Source organism: Caretta caretta, chromosome 2, assembly GCF_965140235.1.
Source record: "Caretta caretta isolate rCarCar2 chromosome 2, rCarCar1.hap1, whole genome shotgun sequence".
NCBI lineage: Eukaryota > Metazoa > Chordata > Testudines > Cheloniidae > Caretta > Caretta caretta.
The window spans coordinates 218,511,868-218,522,099 of record NC_134207.1 but is presented as its reverse complement, the minus strand read 5'-3'; the positions used below and the strand labels follow the sequence as shown (position 1 = coordinate 218,522,099).

Sequence of the window (10,232 nt, the reverse complement as noted above, 5' to 3'; positions counted from 1 at the left end):
ACTTCTGAGAATACCAGTGACAGAGGATATTGTTTTTAATCACTGTTCTCAAGGGGAGGCATTTTCTTAAAAAGTAAAGTCAACAGCCTTATTTCAGAGGTTGTTTTAGGAGAAGAAATGCCAGTTCTATTTTTCCTGAATATTTGACAGGCCAGATATCTGGACTATGCAATTGCCAGTGTCAGCATCAATCTATTTTTATTTCATGAAATAAAACATTAGACGCTCCACAAGTTTCAGATGTTTATTAAGCCCCAACAAGCTACTTTCCAGCACATGATTAAAAGTGCAATGTGAGGCAAGCTTAATTAACATTTCCTGGATGATTAAGTGTATTAGTTGTGCGGACAGCTTCTGGAAGACCTTCATTCTGTGCAGCTTGTAAAGGGAGAAGAATTTGTTCTTTAGAAGTCAGGACGATCCTTCTTCAGTTTGCTGTAGTCCACATTGACCGAATAGAACTAAGAGGGAGTGGGGGAGGGGAGGGGGGAAAAAAAAAAAGAGGGTTTTGATCAGGACAAGATCCAAGTCTGTACTAGCGGAGAAGACTACTTTCAATTTAACTGAAAACAAACAGTTATTGCTATATACACCACATCATTTTCTTTGAGACATTAGTATAGTCAAGTGCATAGATGGACTTTAGCACAAGAGCTGCATGTTTTAAAATACATTTCTAGTTTAAGTTCTGATGGTACATGCTTTCTATCATATGTCACAAGAGCCCCAAGTTAAAGTGAATCTGAAAGACAGCTTCATTGCAAGGTTTAAACCAGTTGTTTTCTAACTGTTGCCCATCAAGAACCCACAGAACTTCCTTACCATCCCCAGGATTAAATATTTGAACATTAATATACAGAATTTGGAAGAGACGGTCCATAGATGGTTGTACCTCAGCTTCTTTAACATACCACATTATGGAGAACTAATGGTTTGGACAGGTTCACTTTCAAAAACAGGGAAGTTATTAGTGTCCTTTCCTCTCCAGTCATCTTTGGATAAATTACTAATTTAATAATTTTATTAAGATGATGTTGAAGTAAAAAGAAAACGGTACAGAGTTTAAGCATGGAAGTTTCTGGTTATCAGGGAATAAGGTACAGATTATCAAGGGGTGCGAAATTTGGTTTAGGAACAGGTGGCGTAAGGAATACATAACCTGCAATCTCCCCGATTGGGAGTAAAAAGGTTAACGGGTCAAAGTACAGACACTGAGATATGGGGGTATCTTGTTCATATAATGGCTATGTTCAGGTGTGGAGTATAATGAGTGGATACAATGAGGAGGATGGATTTACCCTCATTTGGTGAGATTTAATGTTCAGTGAGTTTATGGTTCCAGTTCATGTGGTCCAATGGAAAAAGTCTCTGTCCCTTTCTCATAGTTGATGCATGTCGTCGTACCGGCTCACACCTCCTGGTACTGTTGGTGGCCGGTGATGTGTTCAATGTAGATGTCCCTGGACCATCGGATGGTGTCCAAGACCATGAGACGCCGCATGAGCCATGCGTAGCGTCGCCGATCCACAGGGTCTGCAGCACACGCTTGTTGCTGGGGTCCCAAGCACCCAGGGCTCCGATGATCAGGGCATCCATCTGCACCTCGTAGCCCTTCGTTCTCAGGGTGTCGGCCGGGGGGGGGGGGGGGGGGGGAGAAGCATATTTTTCCAGCTTACGAGCTCAGGCTTCGCAGAAGGCCGGGGTCCTGTTCTCAAAAGGAGACCATGACATTGACGAGGATGATCTTTTTCTGGCCTTGTCGGTGACTATCACGTCAGGTCACAACTGGCTGTCTGTACTGGGGATGGCGCAGTTCACGGCCACCTCCCCCAGGAGTGGTGTGATGGCTTTCACCAAACAGTTCTGGATGGCATTGTGGTGCAGCTGCCAGGCTCTGGAGTGGGGCCTGCAGCTGCACAGGACATGGGGCAGGGTCTTGTTTGACCAGCCGCACTTCCTGCAACACTTGTCTTGTGGCGGATGGCTCTGTTGAGTGAGACGCAGTTGGCGGTTCATCCACCATGCCTGACTCAGTCGGTGAAACGGGTGAAGCCACCCCCAGCAAGGAAGTGGTTGCTGGCATCCCACTTGCTGGTCAGTTCGAAGGCTTTACCCTGATCTGGTTTACGCTTCAGGGTTTCCATGTACAGTGAGTGGATGGCTGCCTTCAGGGTCTTCTCCAGCATGCCCCTGGAGTGCTTGGGGTGACAATGGTGTTGTCATCGGACCTGTTCTGCAGCACCAGGACTCCCAGCTCCTGGTGCTCCTCACACCACTCTCAGCGGCAGCCGATGTGCTTCCCCCAGCAACACATGGCATTGTGAGCGTGGGACCACAGTGAAGTGATGTCACGCCTGTCCCGTCCGAATTCGCCATCCAGGGAACCGCTCAGGAAGGTGGCGATGTCTTGGTTGGAGGAGGCTCTGCCGATCTGCTTCTTTGTTGCATCATGGAGGGTGTTTGCCGTGATGTTCCTTACCATGGCGTCGGGACACGTCAGCATGGCAGAAGGCGTGGGTGATCACCATGATGTTACACAGGTCGCCCATGCAGGGGACATTGGCACCTCCATGCCTGTGGGCGATGTAGACTATAGCCACTTCTTCACCAGCTGCTGGACGATCTTGTCTGCCTCGTTGAGGGGTACCTTCGCCACCGCGGATCCCCTTAGGACGAATGAGATGCGGGGGATCAGGAAGGTGTTCAAGGCGTTTATCTTCTGCCACAGTTCTAGCAGGAAGGCGTCAATCTTGTTGGCATCCTGCAAGATCTCCTGGATGGTGTCCTCAGGTGTCTGCCAGACATGGAAATCTGTCAGCGTGCTGAGGTGCTGGTATGCCTGCCCCTCTGCTGGGGGACGACAGGCTCACCCTGGACCTGGAACCCCATTGTCTGCACTGAGTCCATTTTGCTGCCGTCGACGTGGAGAGTTGCGCACTTCTTTGCCCTGAAGCGGAGCCCCATCCAGTCAGCAGCTCGACTGGTGGCATCTAGCATACGCTGGAGGTTCTCTCGGTCTTCCGCGGTCAAGATCAGGTCATCCGCGTAAGCCAGGATGCTCACCCTCTCACTGTGGAGGTTGAAGCCATCTGTGCCATTGGAGATCGCTCTCAGCAACAGCTCCATGGCGAGGTTAAAGATGATGGGGCTGAGGGGACAGCTCTGCTTAACTCCGCTCTGGATCAGGATCTCGGCGGTCTCCCCTTCGACCAAGCGAATGGTGGTGCTGCATCCCTTGTACACCTCTCGGACCACACAAAGGAAGTTCTCTGGCATCCCCTGATCTTAGCACCAAAGTGGCACAGAGGGCTGTTTCAATCACCAGGTGAAAGTGATGGTTTAAACCAAGATTAGCCATGGAGAGCTGATTAGAAGCCTCCATTCACTCTAACAGCAGTTATTCTCAGTGCCATCAAATTTAGATTCCTAATCCTATTGAGTAATACATTTAGAGCAGTTGCCAATCCCTAATGATCACAGAGGTCCTCACGGATAGAAAAGAGATAATCCCTCATACTATCTTGTGAAGACCAGGATATAGGGGGGAAAAAAATCAAGGGTAAGATTGAACAGCTTTTTGTGCTGTAGCCTTATTCATACACCAGATGCTGTTAACAGGGAGAATTGTGAAGCACTAAGTACAGCAATACATAAACAGAAAAGAATGAGAGAACGTGCATAAAGTGGGCAAGAGAACATTTTAGAACAGTATTAGTGAAAGCTGCATGGTTAACCAAGTGGTCTTCTGGGTTCAAAGACTGTAGCTCAGATCACAATCTGGACCAGTCCTAAAATAAATGTCACCGTAGTGCGGGACAGACAGGAAGGTATAACATCGGAAAGAGAATAGATCTTCTACATCTTGTATTAAGAGCTTAGACAATGCATGACAAGGAAATAAGTCAAATACTGAAGTACTGATCAAATATTGACTCTTAGTAAGGCATATTTTAGCATCCAAGGTTGAATAAGACATTGTTAAACATATGTTTTGACTAAATAAGCAAGCAGTGACTTAATGACAGCAGGAGTGGCAGTAACCATTACAACTAAGGTATATAACCGTATCCATTCTAACATCCATTCTATGTTATCAGTCATAATTTTTAAACTCGAAGTGAAGTTTTACAGGCATGATCTTTATCCAAAAGCAAGCTTTTGGAGACATTTGAATGATTCAGCTCTTGGGTAGCCCCCCCAAAATCACAAGACTTAGCAGCCCTCCGACCAGAATATCTGGAAATATACAAATGAAATTTGACAGGGAAACAGGCATTTCCATTAGTGAGGGGTTTGAGCATTCCAGGAAAGATTTGAATACTTACAAATCATTTGACAAAAAACTACAAGTACCGTATTAACTTCGGATTTCTCATAAGAATCCTGACCCACCAAGCTGATCTGTGCAGGCAAGCCTGTGCAGAGCCCACCGACTTTACTTGTATGGGTTCAGCGATATACCCATGGAGATCAATTTGGAGGATCAGGATTTCAGCTTGTACACTTATACAGCTAAAATATACAGGCTCACTTGAGCTGTGCAGTGAAAAGTGTACTGCATATAGATTTTTGCTTTAAGTTCAAGTTACAGGGTTCAAGCTTTGGAGCCATTTTTTAAACCCATACTTCAAAACAAGTCACCTTTGGTCAGAGACCAAATCCAGCGAGTTTTAGCAAGTTTGAGCAACTAGAACGAAGGGGTTAAGATTGCATAAACACATTCATTCTCATTACACGCTTCTACCTTACTCACTATAATCCTGAGATTCTGCATATTAGTTTGGAAAACAGTTGCTTTCCTTAACAAATTTCCCTAGAGATCTGCTTTAAAAAGAAACTTTTTATTGTGTTTATCAGAATTATACGTCATCAGCCACTGTATCTATAATTTCCAATACTTTCAACTACTTTAGTTTCCACAACACATGAGGAGTTGTTTTAGTGACACTGCCAGGAAAAAATGCAAAGGATACACAGGACCAAATATGGTAAACCTTGAGATTTCTGCTTCTTATGCCAGTACAAGGCTGGGAACACTACAGAAGTTATACCGTTATTCAGAAGAGGACCAACCTATAGCATATTTTTAGCATTAAATAAAAGCATCTTACACCTAGGATAGTTTCCCATTAACATAACTGATAAAGAGTGCAAAAGTGGGTTTTTCTTTTGACCTTTCTCCAGAAGTGTAAAAAAACTACACTACGTATGGCCATTTGCCTTAGAACAAAATGTCAGCATTTGGAGATTTCCTTTTAGTAAGCATAATACTGAAGATACTGTGGTAACAATATCTTAGGTAAACTTGAGTTTTTTCTAGTGCCAGTGATGGTTAACTCGAGAAGCTAAACGGACTGTGAATCTGCTACAAGTATGAGGTTTAAACTTTTTATATTGAACTAACAAGGTCAGCTCCCAGACTGCTGCGCTGGGCATCACAAAATGGGGAAGAGATGGCCAGCCCTCTGTGGAGATAGAGGTGGTTAGGGACTATTTAGAAAAGCTGGACATGCACAAGTTCATGGGGCCGGACGAGTTGCATCCGAGAGTGCTGAAGGAATTGGCGGCTGTGATTGCAGAGCCATTGGCCATTATCTTTGAAAACTCTTGGCGAACGGGGGAAGTCCCGGATGACTGGAAAAAGGCTAATGTAGTGCCAATCTTTAAAAAAGGGAAGGAGGATGATCCTGGGAACTACAGGCCACTCAGCCTCACCTCAGTCCCTGGAAAAATCATGGAGCAGGTCCTCAAAGAATCAATCCTGAAGCACTTGCATGAGAGGAAAGTGATCAGGAACAGCCAGCATGGATTCACCAAGGGAAGGTCATGCCTGACTAATCTAATCGCCTTTTATGATGAGATTACTGGTTCTGTGGATGAAGGGAAAGCAGTGGATGTATTGTTTCTTGACTTTAGCAAAGCTTTTGACACGGTCTCCCACAGTATTCTTGTCAGCAAGTTAAGGAAGTATGGGCTGGATGAATGCACTATAAGGTGGGTAGAAAGCTGGCTAGATTGTCGGGCTCAACGGGTAGTGATCAATGGCTCTATGTCTAGTTGGCAGCCGGTGTCAAGTGGAGTGCCCCAGGGGTCGGTCCTGGGGCCGGTTTTGTTCAATATCTTCATAAATGATCTGGAGGATGGTGTAGATTGCACTCTCAGCAAATTTGCGGATGATACTAAACTGGGAGGAGTGGTAGATACGCTGGAGGGGAGGGATAGGATACAGAAGGACCTAGACAAATTGGAGGATTGGGCCAAAAGAAATCTGATGAGGTTCAATAAGGATAAGTGCAGGGTCCTGCACTTAGGACGGAAGTATCCAATGCACCGCTACAGACTAGGGGCCGAATGGCTAGGCAGCAGTTCTGTGGAAAAGGACCTAGGGGTGACAGTGGATGAGAAGCTGGATATGAGTCAGCAGTGTGCCCTTGTTGCCAAGAAGGCCAATGGCATTTTGGGATGTATAAGTAGGGGCATAGCGAGCAGATCGAGGGACGTGATCGTTCCCCTCTATTCGACATTGGCGAGGCCTCATCTGGAGTACTGTGTCCAGTTTTGGGCCCCACACTACAAGAAGGATGTGGATAAATTGGAGAGAGTCCAGCGAAGGGCAACAAAAATGATTAGGGGTCTAGAACACATGACTTATGAGGAGAGGCTGAGGGAGCTGGGATTGTTTAGTCTGCAGAAGAGAAGAATGAGGGGGGATTTGATAGCTGCTTTCAACTACCTGAAAGGGGGTTCCAAAGAGGATGGCTCTAGACTGTTCTCAATGGTAGCAGATGACAGAACGAGGAGTAATGGTCCAAAGTTGCAGTGGGGGAGGTTTAGGTTGGATATTAGGAAAAACTTTTTCACTAAGAGGGTGGTGAAACACTGGAATGCGTTACCTAGGGAGGTGGTAGAATCTCCTTCCTTAGAGGTTTTTAAGGTCAGGCTTGACAAAGCCCTGGCTGGGATGATTTAACTGGGAATTGGTCCTGCTTCAAGCAGGGGGTTGGACTAGATGACCTTCTGGGGTCCCTTCCAACTCTGATATTCTATGATTCTATAAAATAGGAAATATACTGCACTTTTGTTTTCAAAATACTCTACAAACTTTAATAGTGTTTAACCATAACACTTGTGAGGTCTGTATTATAAATAGTTTACAGCAAAGGCAGTATTTTTTAACATACAAATTAACTTTGGTATGGTAAACAATAGAGGAGGTTGGAATAAAAAAAAAAAGTATCTTTGAATAGCAATGGAGACACTTCTTTTGTAGTCTGTCACAAAAAAGCATTTGTAAAAAGGACCCAGAGACTCACATATCTTGTTTGTCTCAACTAAGTGATCCTTTTCGGAAGTCTTGCAAAAGCTCTCTTTACAATGCCTATATTCCTGAAATGAAGGACTAACAAGCGAGAAATGCAGCAAAAGAGGGTTCAGCAATATTATACAACCACAATAGTTTACACTTCAATTTTCACAAATGAGGGTCTCTGGTTTAGCAGAAGATTTTTAGAATGTAAGATTTCCTATCAAATTACTAAGTCATAAAAAATGGGTCATAGTTGTCCAAGTGAAGTACATAGATAAAGTTTGTGAATAAACAAAAAAAATAGTGTGCTGTACACACCCCACTCTCTGCAAGTTAGCAGGGTTCTACTGTACTTATTTGATCATCCTAATAGAAGCACAAAAAATTATTTAAGACTTTTGCAGTAGTACTGAAATCAAAATAGTTGGATTCCAAAACTGATTTTAGCATGACATCTATTATGTGTAGTTTAGAGCGCAAAGCTTTTGCCCTCCTCCCTCCAATATCAATTTAACACTGACTACTGAGTAGCATATTCTTCCTTGTTGTTCTGTATCAAGGAATTGAAAAATTTATTTGCAGCACTAGTTTCTTCATTCAACACTTTGCCCTAGGTAACAAGACTTCTAGCTCATTAGACACTGCCTCCAAGCAAAGGTAATTTTAAATAAGAGGTCTCATTTTAATATTCAAATCTAGCCTTGCCTCCCAAATCAAGTCATCACTCCACTGCTAATTCCCAATCCAAACCTAGGCAGTAACTGACAGCAAGGGAAGCATATTCTGTCCTCCCTGCACCACCTCTCTCCAGTGCCTCACACGGAGCTGAGCCTCCAAAAGTAGCCAGGCCACAGATAACGTACATCTGTAGATTAGCCGATGCCCTAATGGCTAAAAGCCTTTCTGCCTCTTACCTTGTACTGATCAGTGGGAGCCAGCTTATTCCAAGGCTCAGGGTTATTCTTTTTGTCCCAACTACAAAGAAAAATACAGTAATATAGCAGAAGGTATAAACCAATCACACTGCTTTTAACATGCATTATATATTATAGAACTGGTGTTTAATTACTTAAAGAACATAAATGCTTGTCTGTCCTGATAAGTTTGCACATAACAAAACCACCACTACTGTAGGTAGTCTTCAAAATTTACTTCATGAGCATGGAATCATAATTTCCTCAAACTCAACTCTGAAGCACACTGAAGCTCAGCTAGAAACATGGGCCTCCAGGAGTGCCAAGCTTTTCATAAACACCAAAGTTTGTTTGAATATTATATTTTTATATATACACATACACACATATATACACACACGCATATACATACAGATACTGTAAAGTTTATGCATACCAGACATCAGGGTTGAACATTGCCAGGCGCATAATGTACAGGGCTGCGCCAGAACCTCCAGCTCCAATAAAGATAAAGAGAGGGATCAACTAGAACAAAGGATTTGGAAATGAATGAGAGATTAGAACATAAACATAATGCCACTTAGAAAACAAAGCTGGAAATTAAGCCCTGCCCAGTGATCACACATTTGGCTCATCAGTTTTGAGCCACCCTACCGAAAGTCACTAAGTAGGTTGAGTGCCTAGTCATGAAGGACCCAGCATGCCCATACGGTGTCCTAATGCTAGGAGATCCTGCTCCTCTGGAACAGCAGGTGGGGAACAGGTACATGCCACTACCAAGTGCCCCACAACGCCCAGAAGAAGGCAGAAGTTAACCCTCTGATTCTCTAGGGTAACACTGTCAGCAGCTGCGATTGGCGCGCTAGTTCACAAGAGCCGAGAAAACGGGTTGAAAAAAATCACGTCGTTACCATAAGTGGGCTTGGAAAGGGCCCGCGCTGCAGGAAGGCGACGGGGTCCTGGGCCTCTAAACTACTCTCACTCTAGGGCCATGCCCAGCTGCCTCTGAAAAATAGGGGCGACGACAGCACCGCCCCGCTGGGCTCACACGGGTCTCCGGAAGGGGCTGTCACACCAAGGCGGCGCTAGTCCCGGTTGGGGGGGCACGGAGCCTGGGGAGGAGCCAGAACCGGCGGGAAGGGGCGGGGAAGGGCAGGAGACCCGCAAGGGGTGACCGAGCTCTCCCTGCAGCGGGATTAAGCCCATGAGAGCGGCAGATGGTGGGATTCTTGCCCACAGTCCCCTGCCAGGGGAGTCCCGCCGCCAACCGACCCCTACAGCGCTGAGGCTGCCTCCACCCCCGCCCCCCCCCCACAAACCGCCCGGCTCCGGCCGCCCCCGCCTCTCCCGACACACCGCCCGGCCCCGGGCTCCCCCTCCCGACAACCGCCCGGCTCCGGCTGCCCACAACCCGCCCGGCTCCGGGCTCCGGCTGCCCTCCCCCTGCCGACAACCGCCCGGCTCCGGGCAGAGCCGCCGCCCTCCGGAACGCACGCTTGGATGTTTCTTGGCCTGACTGAGCATGAGTCGGAACATGGTGACGGTTGGGTGGGGGGGGTCTCGCGCTCTGCCAGACCCTGACTCGGCCTCTCGGGGAAGTCTTGTCTCTCTAACGCGCTGTAAGGCCCAATGTCATTCAAGGACCCCACGTTGCAGGTGCCAGATATAATCACCAACATGGGGCTGTCCTGGTGGCTGCCTGCGTTCACTGTGCCTCAATGAGGCGGCCCTGCTTCAGCCGCCGAACAAACAGACCTTACAGAGAGGTTTGTATGGAGTCAGCTATGAGTCCCCCCTACTGCTCCGTCTCCTCAGGACTCGCAGCCCCTAGTCAGAAAACAGGCAACTCCCTAGTCACCTATACAGTGGAAGGGGACGGGGGGGGGAGAGGAGGCGGTGAGTCTCGCGCATGCGCCAACTGAACGCTGCACCGGGGTGGGGGGAGCGGCTCCGCCTCTGCTGCAGCCCTGCGGGCGTCAAAATCGCATCCCCCGGGGCCTGACGTTCTAAAA

General features: G+C 46.6%; 1 protein-coding gene across 1 annotated transcript; it reads right to left on the bottom strand.

The window, feature by feature from the left end:
* Positions 1-230: 230 nt before the first annotated feature.
* Positions 231-9,873, bottom strand: COXFA4 (cytochrome c oxidase associated subunit FA4). Its single transcript, XM_048838244.2, has 4 exons — positions 9,715-9,873; positions 8,657-8,745; positions 8,221-8,281; positions 231-461 (listed from the first exon to the last, which is right to left on the bottom strand). Exons 1-4 carry the CDS (start codon positions 9,754-9,756, stop codon positions 405-407), a joined length of 249 nt encoding a protein of 82 aa, XP_048694201.1. The 5' UTR covers positions 9,757-9,873; the 3' UTR covers positions 231-404.
* Positions 9,874-10,232: the final 359 nt, after the last annotated feature.